At 35.4% G+C, this 20,180-nt stretch overlaps 2 protein-coding genes across 2 annotated transcripts; one reads left to right on the top strand and one right to left on the bottom strand.

Annotated features, from left to right (window-relative positions):
- Positions 1 to 4,942: 4,942 nt before the first annotated feature.
- Positions 4,943 to 12,588, top strand: LOC122295821. Its single transcript, XM_043105079.1, has 3 exons — positions 4,943 to 5,550; positions 5,957 to 6,144; positions 11,723 to 12,588. The coding sequence occupies exons 1-3, from the start codon at positions 5,031 to 5,033 to the stop codon at positions 12,404 to 12,406; spliced, it is 1,392 nt and encodes a 463-aa protein (XP_042961013.1). The 5' UTR covers positions 4,943 to 5,030; the 3' UTR covers positions 12,407 to 12,588.
- Positions 12,589 to 14,965: 2,377 nt separating this feature from the next.
- On the bottom strand, positions 14,966 to 16,021 carry LOC122301941 (phytosulfokines-like). Its single transcript, XM_043113288.1, has 2 exons — positions 15,512 to 16,021; positions 14,966 to 15,427 (listed from the first exon to the last, which is right to left on the bottom strand). The coding sequence occupies exons 1-2, from the start codon at positions 15,626 to 15,628 to the stop codon at positions 15,293 to 15,295; spliced, it is 252 nt and encodes an 83-aa protein (XP_042969222.1). The 5' UTR covers positions 15,629 to 16,021; the 3' UTR covers positions 14,966 to 15,292.
- Positions 16,022 to 20,180: the final 4,159 nt, after the last annotated feature.

Here is a 20,180-nt window from a genome sequence, read left to right as displayed (position 1 = left end):
ATGGTAGTTGGGACTACCACAGTGAGATTTGATTACAAATCTCAGCAAGTTAACAAAAAACTTCCATACAGACTAATGATGCATGTATGACAGTAAAAGCATAAATGCATAATCAAATTTATAAGTAATTAAAGCATAACTTAGCGTACAACATAGCATAATTGACATAGCTTAAATTGAATCATGAACTGAACTTGACTTGACATGAACTTGATCTGAAACTTGACTTAGCATGAACTTGCTCTGAAACTTGAATTAACATGAAAAATACATACTCCACAGTTGTTGTGGCCCCATGTATTCTACACAAACTTGACTTAACATTAAAAATACATACTCCACAGTTGTTGTGGCCCCATGTATTCTATGTGTAAATACATACTCCACAGTTGTTGTGGCCCCATGTATTCTATACATCACTATGCAGTTAAATACATACTCCACAGTTGTTGTGGCCCCATGTATTCTACATAAACTGAATATACTCAAGATGAAACGTGACTGGAATATGAAAGGACTGAAACCCTGACGTAACATAACGTGACTTGAACATAATTTGAAATATATAACCAACTTGAGATAGTAACATTTCGTAACATGGCATAACATATAACAAACAACATATTTAGCATGACATATTTGTAATGTATAGTAATACATGACAGAATATATTGTGTAACAGATAAAAATTGATGACAGAATAAATTCTGTATAATAGACAATTACATGATAACTTGGCATGGCATGACATATATGATAACATACATACATACACTGTAATTCTTTTACTTAGCACACATACACAGTAGACTGCTAGTAAGTTAAAAGCTAACTTACCTCGATCTCCGCGTTTCTTATAAAACTTCAAGTGCGATCACGAGGAACTGTAATTAGTGATTCTAAAAGTTAGAACTAAATCACTAATAATTTGAAATATAGAAAATACTAACTTAAAGAGTAAAATTTTCATTTTACTCTCTACATGTGGGAAAATGACCGTTTTACCCATAACTTAAGGATTTTGCATACTAACTCCAAAAGTTTCCAAAATTTACATTTCTCATGTAAATCTTGTCCTAAACTTAAATATCAACTCAGAAAAATTTAAAACAAAACACAACTATGAAGAACACACTATGGTCGAAACATCCATAGGCCATTTCCCTTTATTTTTGTTGCAATTCCTTCCAACTTCAAAACTCATGCTTAAACCAAAATTTTGCAACAAACATCTTCCAATCCTAAGTTCAAAACCATACTTAAAACATCCATTTAGGAAAAGCTAATAATCAACACCAAACTTTTTTGTAAAAAGATCCAAGCACTTGAATCACAAGTTTTGACCTTAAATCAAAACATCTCCAAGAATTTCAAAAAATCAAATCTTACTTCTAACATATTCATAATATCATTCTAACATCAACCATGCTTTAAATCATCAAACTAAAGTCACTAAAATCACAAAATAACATTTGGAGTTTTTGGTTTTACACTTAGTCCAAAAACATAAACTTTTCCCTCAACTAGTTTTGATAAATCTCTTGATCTATGACTTATAAATATATGATCTTCAAATCAAACCATCACATGGTTTAAAAAGATGTCCTAAAACATATATAAGCTTCTAATTCAAGATCATATGGTTAGAAATTAACCAAAACATAAATTTAGCCAAGAATATCCACACTTTGACTTATTTGAATATCTCTTTGCATAAAATTTCATATCTTTGAAACTAATATCAAATATCTTCAAAATAATAATATAACATGTATATAAGATGTTTAGAATCCTCCAATAAAATTATCAAAGTCATTAGAATAGGTTTAGACCACCAAAGAGTTAAACTTTCTCAAAACATAAACTGTTTTTCCTCTTCCAGTTTCTAGGTTTCTAAATCTAAGAACATCTTTCATCAAAACCTTTAATCATGCAAAAATCCTCAACCAATAGTCACATATACATGTTAACAATACTCCATAAAAATTTCGGACCAATATCTATCCATTAGCTTGGTCAAAAACTCCAAACTATAACATATTCTCCAGTTTATCTCCCAGAATGACCTTTCTATAGTTTATACAATATTTGACTGACCAAATGATCTTCAAATGGGGCAAATAAGATATCCATGTAAACTAGACTCAAAAAGAAACAACTTATATGAAGGAGACTTTATGATAAAACACTTACAATAGCTTCGAAATGGGCATGCAAAAGATCTCCTAAAATCTGTCCGAGAGAGAGTGTTTGATAATCTTTTATTAGAATGAATAATTGAAAATAAGTTCATGGGTGCTGGCTGGACACATTTATGGACGAGATAAGGGAGGTGATAAGGCTGGAGTTGAGAGTTAAGTGTGGTTTTCTCCTACCCAAAATATCTATAAAAGATTATCTCATAATATTCTATCCAATAATATCTACAAAAATCAACTTAAGATATTTTTATCTAATAATATCTATAAAAATCAACTCAAAATATTTTTACCCAATAATATTCACGAAAATTACCTCAAAATATTTCTTTTTATCCAATAATATCTACAGTTTTGAACAGACGTTTTGTCCGAAAATATGAAAAAATGTTATTGCGCCATAAGACTTTAAATAACCCTCCGAGTCTAATGGCACAAACCATAATACATTTTGACACTTCTAACTATCTCCAATAATCAAAAATACACTTCTGATACCATAGTAAATAATAACACTAACTATGTAGTTAGACAAAAATCTATACAATTAATGGATTCGTGAAAACTTATGGGTTTTTCACGAGATTCCTAAAGTTAATAGAAATTTCACAATTGAATTTCTAGCGGGCTGTTACAGATCGCAAGTTATTAACTGCCATTTCCTGAGAAATCCATTCACTTCTTATAGCCATAAGAGGCCTTTTGGCACTCTGTTGGAGGGGAAGGGCAAGAAACCCCGCATTGAGGATGAGATGGTTTGCAAATCAACGAGAGTTCGCAACTGTTTAGGGCCCAAGCGGGAGGTGCCTCTTACGCTTGGCAGTTCTAGCTACGCTCAGTGGGCTCAATGATCATTATGGGCTAGTGGATCAACTAGTCGTGACTTGACCAGCCCAAACAGTCTTGATGACATATTAAAGCAAGCAGAGGTCGATTTGGTGATGGTGCTGGATTTTAAATGTCCTTTGCTGGGCCTTCATACTGCTTCCTCACCTTTCTTGGACTTGCATTCTTCCTCGCCAGGCAACCAGGGGTCAAATGCGACTTCTATCCTAGACGATGAGCAACAATGAATGGTTTAAAAATGCATTTAGAAATAAGATAGCTGGTAAGGATGCTACCTACACCTCTTGGGGTGAGGTTGCCCCCTTGTTGCACCTTGCCCTTGCATGGGAGAGGAGGGGGAGGGGTTTGCCCCTATATCCACCACTGTAACCTGGGGGTGGGGCCCCACATTCATGTGTTAGGTGCAGGAAGGACCCCTAATCCGTTTGCCCCCTCCCTCCCCCTTCCCTATCCACCAACCACCCACGATAATCATAAGCGGAAAAAAAAAAACAAAAAAAAAAAACAAAAAATCAAAGAAAAGAGACAATCCACACAAAATATAAATCCACAACACAAAACACTATAAATTGAAAAGCAGGAAAAAAAAAAAGCCTAAATTAATAGAAATGATTTTGCAAACCCACGACCATGGGCCCATAGTGATTGCAAGATGGAGAGATGGTTGGATGGAGAGATGGTTGGAAAAGAAAAGGAGGAAGAGCTGAGGATGAGGATGGGGAGAAGAAGATGATGCAGGCTGTGGCACTGCGCCAACATTGTTTTCCTTGAGAAAATTAATTCGTTACCAAAACAACGTCATTTTGGTAACTAGTTTGCTTATATATATATATATATATAATTATATGTAGTTGGGCTAGGCTAAAGCCTAGGTCTGGTGGTGTAGGGTGAATAGAGGAGCAGGCCTAGGCTAAGACCTCCCCCTGCTCAGGACAGGTAGAGTTGCCTTCGCCACCCAGGTAGAGCCAAGGCAGTGGACGTGGGGTGGCAGCTGCAGTGCCCTATCGCCCACCCCTAATTTATAGATATTTGATATGGAAATATAAAACATGAATCACAAGCTTATTGGTGTTGGAAGTGTGCACGATTATACTTTTTTTTTAATTGGTATCGAGTGTCTATAAACAGCGTCCCGACTAATCTCGAGAGTGCACAGACTCTTAACAAGGAGTTTCTCACAAGTACATCTCTAGTAATTAAAAAAAAAAAGTTCTCCAATCAGTCTGATGGCCCATAGAGATTGTTTAGACCTAAAGAGATTTGAACTTTAAACTTGGAGGAGCATTCTCTCAAACTTAAACCCTTTACCACTTAAGCCAAGATCTAAAGATTAGTGCTTGACTAAACTATTGGGACGAAATTAAGCAAGTTTTGAATTTACATATTTAAAGAGAGGTGAAACCATTTATGCATATTTAGAATGAGCGGTGCTACAGTCACCTATAAAGGATACCGAATTCGGAATTTGAAAGTGTAAGTTTTTTTAAAAATAATTTGTGTTAGTTTTTTGAAATACTAAATAAATAAATAAACATAAATGTTTTTAAAAAAAAATACTAGTTGGTCCACTTTAACGGTATGCTTTGTCGTTGGAGTATTATTTTCCTCAATTTAGAATAAGGTTAGGTCTTGATATTGAGTTGAGATGAGATTAATTAAAATGAAGATGAAAATTAAATAAAATATTATTTTTTAATATTATTAATATTTTAAGATTTAAAAAAGTTAAATTATTTATTAAATTTTGTATAAAAATTTAAAAAATTTATAATAATTATATAAAATAAGATAATTAGAGATCATCACTGAATCCAAACTGTATACAGTTTGATTGAATTGTATTATTGTATGTGTTTTTGTACGTAGATAAAATCATTATGAAAACGGCGACGTACAGACAACAATTCTTTTCATCCCTCACCAAGTCAACACCATCCATGATCTGCCAATCTGGGTTCAGATCAGAGTGGGTAGTGAAGCAAAACCATGTCTTGGATAGCCAGGTCGATCGCCAACTCCCTCAAACTCGACGACGGCGACGACGACACCACCGCCAATGCCTCGGATCCGAACTCTCCACAGAAGCAGAAGCTGGACTCTCCCTCTTCACCATCTACTCCATCCTCACGTGGCGTTAAAGAGGATCTCTCCGAGCTCACCAAAACCGTATCCCGTCAACTCTGGGGCGTTGCCTCCTTCCTTGCCCCTCCTCCTCAACCTCAACCTTCCGATCAAAAAGCCTTGGAAGAGGACATGATCTCCGGAATCCGCAGCGATTTCGCCGAGATCAGCGGGAAATTTAAGACCGGCATCTCAAAGCTATCGACCAACAAAACGGTGTCGGAGATCACCAAAATAGCTTCCAATTTTCTCCTGCTTGGATCGGAGGAGGAGATCGGCGATGCTGTCGGTGTAACAGAAGAGGTGCTTGCCTTCGCAAGAAACGTCTCGATGCATCCAGAAACTTGGCTGGATTTCCCTCTCCCTGACTACGAAGATTCTGATGGTATTTTTTCATTCTTTTATTTATCTAAGATGTGTTTCAACGTGCATTTGTTTTTTTGTTTCTTTTGCTGACCGTTGATATTGATCCTTGAAATCCCGTAGTTTTTCTGATAATTGAGTTTTTCCCATGTGCTACTTAAGCTTTCTAGCCTGAATCCATGTCTGTAAAGCTCTTTAGCGCTTGAGGGTTCCGAAGATTTGATTTTGAAAGTTATGAAGGGATTTTATTCGCTCATCAAATTTATATTTTGATGTCGGCAATTCTGCATGCTAGGTATTTGCCTTGATGACAATCCCGTTCACACAAATCATGTTGCCGTCAAATTGTGATCTAGAAATTTATAGCATATTTACGTGATTGTGTTTACGGAAATTTATACAAATTCTGATCCTTTCCCCTGCCTCAGAATTTGAAATGTCTGATGCCCAACAAGAACATGCTCTGGCTATTGAACGGCTTGCACCGAGCTTGGCTGCTCTCAGGATTGAACTTTGCCCAGGATATATGAGTGAGGCTTGCTTCTGGATGATTTATTTTGTACTGTTGCATCCAAGACTCGGTAAACATGACGCAGAACTTCTGTCAACACCAAAAGTAAGTCCTCGAGCAGTTGCACTAGGATTTTTGGAATGTACAAAATATTCATTTGTGACGTTACTAAGTACTTGAATTGGTATGGGGTATCAGAGTGATTTGCAATTTTGCCCATGAAAAGTTCATTGTATCTAATCCAGGGTCGTAGAAGACATAGCAAGGCACATAGCGGGTTTTTTGTTAATTTCTAATTGTTGAGGTTTAAGGTTTCTGTATAAACTTCATCCCAATTTAATGAGGGCTTCATATATCTTTAGCAAGCACAAATAAGTTGAAAATTCAAATGGCATAGTTCTCGAACACAAGTAATGGGGTGAATAGGTGTTTGAACAAAACAAAGTAGAGTTTAAAATATCTTATATATATATAAGCAACCACCGATATGAAAACCAAAAGCTAAGAAAACAATAAAAATAATGAAAACGAAGAATTTGGTCACAAAGGAAAACCTTTTGAAGAACTATTCAAAATAAAAACTGAGGTGCTCAGCCACCATCTATATATTTTATATAGAAGATCAATATAACAATAAGTTTTAAGATCTCAAAAACCTTTGTAGACTCAGACACCAGACTATGATCAATGTGAGCGACCACTAGATCTCTGTTCACATCAGCTCCAGAACTCTAAAATTCTTAATAGAGTTTCCCTCAAGTACAAACCTCATCCTATCTAATGGAACTCTAACAGTACCCATTAATGAATACACCGGAACATTGACAAACTCATCGGCCCTTCAAGAACAAGAGGAACAAAGATCAATAGGGTGATGGCTTGTGATAGGGATAGAACTGTTTGACTTTCAGGATAAAAACTTCACAAATGTTTTCTCTTACAAGAAATACATTTGGATTTCTGAACATATGCCTAAGAATATCCAAAGGTCGTGCATACTTAAGCTTAAATAGGTAATACTGAAATAAATTTAAGTTAGGATTCATAAACCTGTTGGAATTCAACTTCGAGTCTCACGTGCATCTAGCAAACCGATCCATAACATTTCGCTCATTGTTTGGTAAAAAGCATGTGTAAGTGCTGAGTGCCAATGCCAAATTGCTTCATCCAACAAAAGCAAAGCAAATCTACAAAAAGTTTGCTTTTCGTTGCTTTATGTGTGAGCTTAAAGTGCAGAACAGCATTTTTTTTTGTAATTTCTTTTGAAAAAAAAAAATATAAATATCAGTTCAATACTCAGAAAATGTTCATTTATACGTTCTGTGTACTTTGCTAGGCCTATTATTATGAATCAAACTTCTTGATTACCTATCCAAAAATACTTTTTTTTTTATAAGTAATGATTTTATTGAAGAAATAGGCATAAGCCCAAGTACACAGGAAGTATACAAAGGATAAACCTACAACTTCCTGAAAACAAAAAGAAAGAAAAAAAACCAAAAAAACTAAAACAGATTCAGGAAATTATCCACCATTACATAAACTTTCGCCCAAAAACCCAAAGTACCCATGAAAAAAACCCTAAGATCTTCCAAAGTGCGTTCATTATCATCAAAACATCTCCTATTTCTTTCTATCCACAAGCACCACATGAGACAAGGAGGAATCATCTTCCAAACAGACGCTGCCTTCTTACAGCCCTTCAAACCCTTCCATCCTACCAATAAATCCACCACATCTTTGGGCATCACCCAATGCAAACCTGTCCAACTCAGAACCTCATCCCACAAGAATCTAGCCACTTCACAGTGAAGGAAAAGATGATTTACAGATTCTCCATCCTTTTTACACATAACACACCAATCAGAAATAAACAGTCCTCTCCTTCTAAGATTATCAGTTGTCAAAACTTTGCCCATAGAAGCCACCCAACAGAAAAAAGCAACCTTGGGAGGAACTTTCACTTTCCATATACTTTTCCATGGGAAAACGCAACTACCATGACTTGACATAACTCTATAATAAGAAGAAACTGAAAACTTAGCATTTCCAGCAGAAGACCATGCCATGCTATCCTCCCTTTCAGTTACCAGCTTAAAACTGTAAAGTTTAACCAACAAAGCCTGAACTTCATCCGCTTCCCAATCATTAATATCCCTTTTGAAAAAAACATTCCAAACAACCTTATTATTGCTGACACAGTAGGAATCAAAAACAGCAGCATTTTGATCCCTTGCAATTCTGAACAGGGCAGGAAATTCCAGCTTGAGAGCAGCATCCCCACACCACAAATCATGCCAAAAGAGGACTCTTTGACCATTTCCAACCTTCAACCTAATATTACTGGAGAAAAAATCCCATCCTTTTCTAATAAATTTCCACAAACTCACCCCATATGCTCCACTAGAGGCTTTTGAACACCAACCTCCCCACAAACTTCCATACTTTGCATCTATCACATTTTTCCATAGGGCTTCACTTTCCAAATGATATCTCCAAAGCCATTTGCCTAGTAAAGCTTTATTGAAAACCTTCAAATCTTTAATCCCCAAGCCACCGCCATCCAAAGGTTGACAAACTTTCTTCCAACTAACCAAATGAAACTTCTTTTCCTCACCAACACCACCCCATAAAAAATTCCGAAATAAACTCCCAATTCTCTTTTCAACCCTTGCAGGAAGAGGAAAAAGAGAAAGGAAATACGTAGGCAGATTAGACAAAGTACTTTTAATAAGAGATAATCTACCCCCCTTAGACAAATAAATCCTCTTCCAACCTGCTAACTTCCTTTCAATTTTTTCAATCACCCCATCCCAAATGTCCACAGCTTTAAAAGAAGCCCCCAAAGGAAGCCCAAGATATCTCAAAGGCAAAGAAGAGATCCTACACCCCAATAAATTTGCCAAATCTGATAAATTCTGAACAACACCCACAGGAACAATTTCAGATTTTGATAAATTAACTTTTAACCCCGAAACAGCTTCAAAACACAGTAACAGAGCTCTTAAAGCACGTAAATTATCAGAATCAGGTTCACTAAAAATCAGGGAATCATCAGCAAATAATAAATGAGAAATCTTCAGATTATTCCTATTCTCGTTACCCACCACAAAACTAGACAGAAAGTTACCCTCCACAGCCTTGTCTATCATTCTACTAAAAGCATCCATGATCATAACAAAAAGAAAGGGGGAAATGGGATCGCCTTGCCTCAAGCCACGAGAACTACAAAAGAAACCAGCTGGTTCTCCATTCACCAACACAGAAAATTTAGGAGTCGAAACACAGAACTTTATCCACGAACACCATTTAACTCCAAAACCATATCTCCTCAACAAATAATCAAGAAAATCCCAGCTTACATGATCATAAGCCTTTTCCATATCCAACTTGACGAGAATACCAGCCTTCCCCGACTTAAGTCTGCTTTCCAAACACTCATTAGCAATTAAAACAGAATCTAAAATCTGCCTTCCTCTCACAAAGGCATTTTGAGACCGTAAAATTATCCTCTCCATCACCCTACTTAACTGATTAGCCAACACTTTAGAAACAATTTTATAAACACCATTCACCAAACTGATAGGTCTAAAATCTCTTATCTCCACAGCCCCAGCCTTTTTCGGAATCAGAGCAATGAAAGTCGCATTTAAACTCTTCTCAAACCTCATAACGGAGTGAAACTCGGCAAACACCTTCATGACATCTTCTCTAACAACATCCCAGCACTCTTGAAAAAAAGCCAAAGAGAACCCATCTGGACCCGGAGCCTTATCTTTTTCCATACCCTTTACCACATCCAGAACTTCTTCTTCTTCAAACTCTCTTTCCAGCCACACAGCATCAGCCTGCTCTATAGAATTAAAAACAAGGCTATCCAAATTTGGTCTCCACGAAAAATTTTCTGAAAACAACTTCTCATAATAATTCACAATATGGGCCTTAATATCATCCTGATCCGAAAACAATCTGTCACCTTCACGAAGGACCTCAATCGCATTATATCTTCTATGAGAATTAGCCAATTGATGAAAAAACTTGGTACACCTGTCGCCTTCCTTCAGCCATAACGCCCTTGATTTTTGCCTCCATGATATCTCATCCATTAAAGCTAAATTTTCCAGATCTGAAACCACCCCTAGTTTTCTGGATCTATCCTCTTCTGAAGACAACCCTTGCACCTCCTTCTCTTCTAAAATACACAATTCCTCCATTAACCGCTTCCTTTTTGTATCCAACAACCCGAATTCCTCCTTATTCCACTTCTTTAAATCATTCTTTAGAGATTTTAACTTACTGGCCAAAACAAAACTAGGAGAGCCAGAAAAAAAGTAGGAATTCCACCAACATCTAATTTTATCCCCAAAACCTTCAACCTTTAACCACATGTTCTCAAACTTGAAATAACTTCTTCTACTCACAGATCCGCCACAATTCAACATAAACAACTGTTCTTTAAGTATTTAGTTGATATTGAAGATGATTTACATACCATGGTGCCATACTGTCATTTGTTGACATGTGTGATTGTGATATATATGCCCATGTTGGCTTTCTAGATTGAGTGATATTTGATTGCTTATGTTAGCATTTAAGTCAGCACCTATAATTCTTGAGCTTTCTCACCATGGCCCTTTTTGTATATATTTATTCAACCATGTACTTTAGTTTGATTGTGGCTAAAAATATCATAGATGTGTATATTTATCAAAGCACAAAAATTATATAAAATGTTGTGTTTAAATTTTATGAAATTAGTTGATTACTTGGTTGTCATGTTGTACTTATAAAGAATAAATAAATTGAGGTAATATGCTAAATGTATTATCATCTTGTGCTTAGTGCTTTCACCAACACTCTGTTCGCTCCAGTAGATGTTGTGCGTGTGTTGATCAAACTTTCTGTATAAGGTCTTGGTCGAGCATGTGTTGCTCATGTTGAATGAACTCTACGTGTAAGCCTCAGGTGACCATGACACTCCTGGGAGTCTAGCAAACTTACCTTGTCTTGGATTTTTGTTCAAACTTGAACAAAACTCAATCCAAATTAATTACAACTCAATTGGACTAAATTTCATCATTAGAATATGCCAATACATTATTTTTCTACTAACATAAGTGAATCAAGGTGACAAACTTGATTACATCTGGAAGATCTTATCAGGAGAGAAGGAAAAAAAAATCTTTAGTACTATGGAGAGATTAAAAGCATTATGTTAGGATGTTTATTTGGTAGGCAATGAGCCAGATAGTTGTCAAACCATTTAGCTTCCTTAGCTTTCCGTTTTTAGGTTCTAGTTTATTTCTCTTATTCCTTGCTTATTCCATGTCTTTCCTGTTTGCTAATTACTTGGCTACTGTTAATTTTAAAATGTCCCCTCAAAGCCGTAAGGACAGAATGGCTTCTTTCCTTTGATCTTAGATGAGCAAGTTATCCACATGAGAGATGCTTGACCTCTTGTACTCTTATAGTATGGTCAATTTGAGGGGAGAAATGGATTTCATACTTATCAACGGGCCTACTTTTTTCTTAGTTATTGTTTTGCAATTCTCACCTTTTCTTGTTGATTCATATTACTAGATTTGTGGCACGTAATGTTTCCTTTTACTGTAAGGTTTTGTCCTTTTGTTGTGCACAATTATTCGCTAGCCTGCTTTGCTAACAGCTGATGTTATGTTTGCAGATAGTGGAAGCCAGAACAATGTTGACACATGATTTGCAAAGCCGAAATAAGGCAAAGCAAGAACCTGAATATTTGGGAAGAGACATGAACGCTACCGACTTAACACATGAAGAGCATCTCTCGGTGCTGCCTGGTGCATCTGAATCAGCCCCTCTCAAGACGTCAGCCGTTGAACTTGCATCTTCTTCAGTGCCAGCTGACATTGAGATGGAGAAGCACCCAGTCCAAAGTACTGAACTTGAGATTGTTGACAAGTCTGTTGTTAAGGATGAACCAGTGGATCAAACCATGAACCAACATTCACTGCCTGGTTCCTCCTCTAGGGTCTTAGATGATAAATTTGAGGATGATGGTGATGATTGGTTGAAAGAGGAAAGTTCAGAAATGGTTGGTGTAAGTGGAACTACCTTCCCTATTGGGAATGATGAGGATGTATCATTTAGCGATCTTGAGGAGGATGATGGAGATGTGCCCATAAATTACACGAAAGCCATGACTGCTTCTGATTCTTCAACAAAAGACTCGCGAGACTGGGTTCAGCTGAGCAGAAGCTCCGCTGACTCAGTTAAAGACATCAGCTCTGTTGAGATAAAAAATGCTGGATCTGAGCAGGTAAGTGCTCGTAACCCTGAGTCAAAGGAACCTAATGACTGGCTTAATCTTGATGACATTGATGTAATTTGAAAATGCCCTAAAAGGCTTGAACAGTGTATGCTCTTTAGTTTCCAAAATTGTGGTGAATATCATCTATGGTCTTCGAAGTCCAACTCTGGACTTGGATACTGTTAAATTTGTACAGATGCCCAATCAAACCAGAATTAAGACTTATAAATGTGTTTGCTTACTGAAAAAACATTTTGAGTCCAGTTGCTTCTTAGTTCTTGTTGAGGCTTTTGGAATTTGATGGTATCACTGATGAAGAAGGAGATATAATCCGGAAATGTTCCCTGAACTTATATACAATTCAAAGAAGACAGAAGAATACAATAATATTTTCTTTAGGCTGAATACAATAATTAATTATGTTAAAGAAATGTGTACAATTGGGCCTTGATAGCTGGTGCTCTGGCCCGCTACTAACTTAGCTATGAAATGTTTTGTTAGAAAGTAGATATATCCAAAATTATATCTATAAGCTGTCCTCTAAATGTGACCCTTCCAACAAAGTCGACCGATAAAACCCATACAAAGTGTAATTCCATTCCTAGCTGGTTGCATGCTACATAGTCCTTTTAACTTTTATTTGCTTGCGATCTATAATGCCACCATTAGCACGAGTTTGTTGACATTTCCCTAAAATTATATACTTCACGCGCGCCCACTCGAAGTTAATAAATATTCTATCTGCAACCCGGCTGACTCGAACTTCTTATGTGATCCTGATGTAAGGATCGTTTGAGAGAGAGAGAGAGAGAGAGAGAGAGAGAGAGTTCAAACGAGGCACGGACCACAAAATTTTGTGCGCGAAGAAGGTCAGAAACTAGGGTAGGGCCCTAGATTGAGGTTTGTAATAAATGAATGAGAGAAAAGGTCCAAAGCCTCTATGCATTCTGCTCTAAATGATGGATACTGTTTTCATTGACCATCTAAGCAAATACTAGGATGTTAACGAGATTGACGAGAATATTGTGAATAAATATGAAATTATTGGAGTTAAGATATTTTATTGAGTTTAAAAAAATGATAGAAAAGAATTATAAAATTAAAAACTTATTTGAATATTATTTTTATTTTTAAATTTGAAAAAGTTGTATTATTTTATGTGTTTTGTATGTTTAGAAGTTTAGAAAAATTATAATAATTAAATAAATAAAAGACGAAAATATGTATTTTGTGTTTTTATTTTGTCATGATGATTGGAACAGACTATAAATAGAAAAAAAGATAGATCTAATTGAATATCAAAAAAATTGATGCAAGAAAGTTTAAAATTTGAGTATGATTTCTCTCCAACCTAGTGAGAATGATACAAACCCAAACTCTTACGAGGTATCCAAGTCTAGATTCTAAATTGAATTACTTCAAGAAAATGGGTTTTTGCAGATATGGTAAGAAACACTGAATCTCCATTGGATTGCCCCCAAATAATCTACTTCCATTCATTTTTGTCATCTTAGGAAATGTTTCATTTCATGTTTTGAAACTAATTCTGATTTTGATTTCGGCTAAATTTTTTGTAGAACTCTTATTTAATTACATATTTAGTTTCCAGGCAATAATTTAGATTTTCCTTTTTGAAAAGATTTTTCATAATTTTGAATTTTGAAACTATTTAAATCTGGCTTTTGGACTTCATTAATTGATTTCGAATTCTATCATTAATGAATACCTTTCAAAATTTTCTGTGTGTTGCATCTTTTTATCTCAATCTCAATTCTCAGCTTATGTTGATTAACTAGATGTCAAAATAAATTCTAATTGTGTCTGGTATCATTATTGGAATAACATCAGGTCTTTTAAAGGCATTCCATTTATGTCATATATATATATATATATATATGTGTGTGTATTAGGCATGCTTTGGACACAATTTCGAAAGGTTGCAATCAAATTTATTTCATCCTCAACTGTCAACCAAATACAACGACCAGTACCACCTTTGAGTTATTTCTCATCTTCCCCAACTGAACCCACACCAATGGTTGTTTACATTGAATTCTCATAAAAAAAAATAAGAGGCGAGTAATAGAATAGCATTTAAATCCAATAACAATTGCTATACACTCACCAACTTTCTACTTCTTTGATCAATTCTTTTGTGATTTATATCTTCGACTGCATTTAATAAAAAATGAGAGTGGTTGAATGTATGTATTGTTATTTGAGGTTATTTGCTTAATTTACATGTTATAAGGAAAGTAAAATGGGTTGTACTTTGATCAGCTTATAGAAACACCAATTTCTCCTTTTAAAAGGCCTTATAGGAAGAGTTAGATAAATCCTTATAAAGCTCATGATGAGTTTGTTCCTAAGCCATGTAAGACTTCTCAATATAGCTCCATACAATATTTTCAAATTCCAAATTCCAATGGGTTGCTTTTTCATTTAACCATGACAAGCATTTTTTGATCTGTAACATCCCAATTAATAACAAAGCCTATAGAGGAAATTAAGAAACATTAATATAGTATTTTAATATCATATCAAGTAATTAATATTACATATTCCACAAATGACATGAACAAGTAACTAGGATAATGGCTTAAAAAAAAAAAAAAAAAGTAACTAGGATAATGGAAGGCATTGCAAGAGACACAAGATACTTCTTCAAAGACTTTGAACCCAGAAAGCTACAAAAATATATCAAACTCGGAATCGATACACGCATTCCATTACACAATGAGCACATTCCAACAACATGTTTGGAAATATCCCTCTCATCAAAATCCGTGAATGTCTGTTGAATTTTCACAGTTGAAAAGATCTCCCACCACAAATATGAACTGTTTGAATATATTTCCCAGTTCCTTGCTTAAGACATTAGTATTTTACTTGTTCAGTTGTCTTTGGTAATGAAGTTCAGACTTGCGAAGAAAAAAATAAAAAAGAAAAAACTAGGACATCAGAATTTCATGGATTCTTCTTCTGGGTGTAGATATAGTCGAGGTGAGCAGCCAACGTCCTCCTTGTCAAACATTCCGTCTCTCCAATTCCTTCACAACTCACATCCACAGCATCATGAACGTGCTCTGCTTCCGACTCATCCTATAAGAAAAAACTCATAAATCCCAATTCTGTATATACGAGCTCAATTAAACATGTTAAAAACAACATGCAAAATAAACCAACCGCATGAAGGGTAATCGCAGGAGTTGCATCAGCAAGCCCAGGCGCTGGGCGGGAAGCGTAGGTCAGCGTGGAGCAGAGGAGGAGGCTTATCATCAACAGGCTGACGACCTTTGCCATCTTTCAATCAATTTACAACAGAAAGTTGGGGTTAAATTGAGAGACACAGAGACCAAAGGGTGTATTGATCTTTATAAATGTTTGACAACCAGGAGGCAGACCTTCTACGTACCAAGAACTTGATTTGATTAGATACGTACCAAGAACTTGATTTGATTAGATAAAGATATACGGCTAAGAGGGAAAAAAGGAAATCAAGGGATGAAGGCAGTGAGAGTTAACCGAAAGACGTGCAAAACTCCCTGAGAAAGGGGTAGGGAATCCTTGTTGATGTGGCTGGGGACTTGCTTTGCTTGCTATTTATAGAATGAGATGATCACTGAGTGAGCCGATAGATCAGAGACAGAGAGGGAGAGAATCTGGTTGGTCCAGAATAAATGGCTTAAAAAGGATTAATTGTGATATCGAGTCCTGTTGATATTTAGGCAGCCCAACATTCTTGTTAATATATAATTGATTCCATCTACATTAACAAGTCAAGACATGATCATATATACCAAAGGTGTGCACTTTATGGGTGGATTATTTGCAAGTGGTGAGTAGACATAAGTGCCACCATGGTATTAGTAATTAAGCGCAAACACGAAACTTTCACAACTATTAATGACATTGTAGCAACGTAACCAATTCGAATTCTCATACGGTAAACCCACAGCACTGTGGCAGCTCATTGAAACTGAGTGAGTATTAAAACAACCCAAAATAAACATGTAACAAGAGTTCTTTCTAGTGTTCACATCAGATACGGAGTTGCGAATTAAACACGTATACCTAATTTCTCTGTCGACTGCGTGGATTGTTCTTCCAGTTTATTCAAACTCGGTTCATTTTTCAAAACTAATTAAAAAGACAGCTACATTCTAGAGCACCATATACATTATTCCTCTTATCTATGCTACTGAGCTGAACCATTATGAAGTCACCATGACATGTACATGACCTAAAAGTCCGGAAAATTTTCCATTTGCTATATATATATATATATAGAGGATTTGTTTTACCAAGTCCAAAAATGGGAGATATTCAACATTTTTTGTTTTTCGAAAAGCACAGTACATAAATATTGTTCGACTTATCACTTTTGGTGTCAATTTATCTTATATTTTACATTTCGGTAAATAAATCTCTATGAAACTATAATTCCTAAATTCCGTTGATTATGGACAGTCTATTGACTATTAATCTTTCCTCTGGCAGATCTAGTTACCGTTTTTATTGCCTTAAATGATGTGTACGTACAACTAATAAAATTATAAGTCAGCACCAGAGTTGTATGCCCCATGCATGTTAGCCAAAACTGGATAGGGGCTAGCTCCTGATCTGCAAATTACTTCCTTACATGCTACGATAAGTTGCAATATTTGGACAAATTAAAGTAGAAGCAGGTCGATCCTTTAGAATTATATATAACTAGGGTTAAGTTTTAAAAGTAGAACCACTAATTAAGATCCGGTCTTTAGAATTAATACTAGCTAGCCAGGGTTCTAAAAGTACGTGTGTGTCTGTGTATATTTTAAACAAAATTACGATTTTGATCTTTTTGATGCAGCTGCGGGTTATAAAACAAGTTATGGCCACGAAGGAGGAGGTTTGTCCTTCATATCATATGGTCGCCAGCTGCTTGAGATTTCATATCATGTTAATATCTATTACATGATGGGCTAGTAATGCACAACTTTCATATTAAAAATTGACAACATACAAGGAAATCGGGGGAATTATTATATATAATTATATATATAGAATAATTCTTTGAGGAAATGGAGGCGAGTCATATATCCAAGAAGATGGCCGGAGCCAAGATCTATATCTTCAATTCATGTTCACGGAGGTTGACGAGAGATAAGGGATATTAAAAAAATCGTATTTAGGAAAAGTAAAAGGCAGAAGAGAAGAGTAAAAAAATTGCAGCCGGGGAAGGCATGGAAAGAATATTCAGACATTGCTGTCGTAAGGAATTTACGTGAAACCGAAAGCCAATGTTAGCTTGAACAAGTCAAAAAGATTATTCAGCTGACATTCTTTCGGTAGGTAAAGGGAATGTTGAACTGCGCATGCTGCACAATTTCTTGCTCTTTATCCTAGCTATATACATATATATATTTGACTCTTATTATACATGATCCTTTGAGTGCATGCATGTTATATATCATAATATTTACCGGCGGCCATCTAGATAAATAGTCAGAATCTATATGCGGTCAAACTACAGACAATCCAATAAAAGTAGCTAGATTTTTTTTAATTTTTTCTAAGCAAGAGCTAGCTTGCACTGTCGTATATAGCACTATATTCTTCTTTCGAAGTTGACGAGTTTATATTTTTGAATTGATTGCGTGGAGCTTCCTTGAACTGTACGTAAGATTTCCAGCTGCATTCTCACAAATTTTTTCTTCGATAGAGAGATTATATTAATGTGGTTGTTGGCGTGTGTACATGTATGTATAAATATGGTCGATGTTTTAATATTGGACTTAAATTCTCATCATAACATGAAGTACTACATTCTATATTAATTTAACGACTCGCACTTACAAAAATATAATTATACACGTACAGTCAGTCGTGATGACTGAGTAGTGTACTCCAAGGCCCTAGTCTCCTAAGACTACAGCTTCCTATCACGTACTAGCTAGTGTCCTTACCGGTGGAATATTCATCATGTCTGAAAATAGCCCTAGTCTCCTAAGGCTACTGCTTCCTATCATGTACTAGCTAGTGTCCTTACCGGTGGAATATTCATCATTTCTGAAAATAGATGCTAACATGTGGAGAATTTAAAGTAGTTGAACTCGATCCGCCTCTTTAAGATCAATATTGATATGAAATCTTAAAAGGTCGGATTGGTTATATAAAATTAAAATATTTATTTTATCTTAATTTATTATTATAATTTTTTAAAATTTTTATATAAAATATAATAAATAATTTTATTTTTTTAAATTTTAATATAAAATTAATATTATAAAATTATATTATAACAATATTTTATTCATTACTATTTAAAACATCTCATCTCATCTGTATAACTAAACGGACCTTAGTTTCATTTATATCTTGGGTTAATAATAGATTAGATTCAAAAGGCCAGGATCTAGTTGTATGTTTTAAATTCAAAGATCAACATTCAGATCGATGATCAGTTTGTTAGAATTATATGGTGATTGTTGCCAGCTCTCTATATATATGAGTAATGTTATATACATGAGACGTGTAATGTGCATACGTATCGTTTTGAAAAATAGTAGGATTCACGATTAAAAAGTTAATTTTTTTTTTTCATGTGAGTCATGTATTAATTCATTTTTTTTAAAGAGACTGTGCGGTATTTACACGACTACAACTGTAAATATCATTTATATATATATATATTAATTAATTAAAAAATAAACAATCTGATCACCCCCAACCATATTGTATATGCATCGATCTCAATTTATGTTTTATCCGACAGATAATCCATCGACATGAGTCGATCTTGGTCTTCAAGAGAATCCGTATGTAATCTATCTTTTTTGGCCTTTATTCCAGACAATCGACTACTTTACTGTATGAGTTATTCGGAAAGTCTCATGGGTACAGTGACATGTTTCGATCACTTAAATCTTCATGCTTGCTTTCATAAATCTGATGACGACTGCTGCGACTAAACATGTATAAAGCATAGATCATAAACAAATGGATGGTATGGCGAAGCTTCCCAGTAATACGTTTTGTGCGACGTGGGCTCCATGGAAAGAAAGAAAAGTACTCAAGGACGAATAATCGATAACTGTTGTAAAATAACATTGTAAAATTGTATGACTACCTTGAGCTAGCCGTCAAATGCACAGTGCATAGTGCCAGCATAGTACTGCATAGTAACTGGCATAGTAAATGGCCGACATCGCACAGTGTGCATAGTGCCAGCATAGTACTGCATAGTAAATATGCACAGTACCAGCATAGTACTGCATAGTAACTTACATAGTTCCCTTTGTACGCCTATATATATCGTTGAATTCTTTAAGAAATTCATAAGTTTCATAACTTCTCTGAGTTCTATCTCTCTCTCTCTCTCTCTCCTTTCGATAGTTTTATAACACGTTATCAGCACGAGAGTTCTGACGATCTTGAAGCTAATAGTCATCTACTTCAAGTAAGTCTTTCAATATATTTTTTTATAGTTTTCAAAATGAATATGAAATATTAAACATACTTATGTTCTTGATTTATATATATAGAAAATGTCAAATCTTACAAAATTGGAATTCGTTGCTCTTGACATTTCTGGGAAAAATTATTTATCTTGGATCCTTGATGCTGAGATCCATCTGGATGCAATGAACCTGGGAGATACAATTAAAGAAGGAAATCAAGGGTCCCTGCAGGACCGTGCTAAGGCAATGATTTTCCTTCGGCACCATCTTCATGAAGATTTAAAAACTGAGTATCTAACGGTGAAAGATCCACTTATTTTGTGGAATGATTTAAGGGAGAGATATGAACACCAGAAAACTGTAATCCTCCCAAAAGCTCGTCATGATTGGATGCACCTGAGGTTGCAAGACTT

This window comes from Carya illinoinensis, chromosome 2, assembly GCF_018687715.1.
Source record: "Carya illinoinensis cultivar Pawnee chromosome 2, C.illinoinensisPawnee_v1, whole genome shotgun sequence".
NCBI lineage: Eukaryota > Viridiplantae > Streptophyta > Magnoliopsida > Fagales > Juglandaceae > Carya > Carya illinoinensis.
Note: the sequence above shows the minus strand (reverse complement) of the source record. Positions and strands in the feature narration are given on the sequence as shown.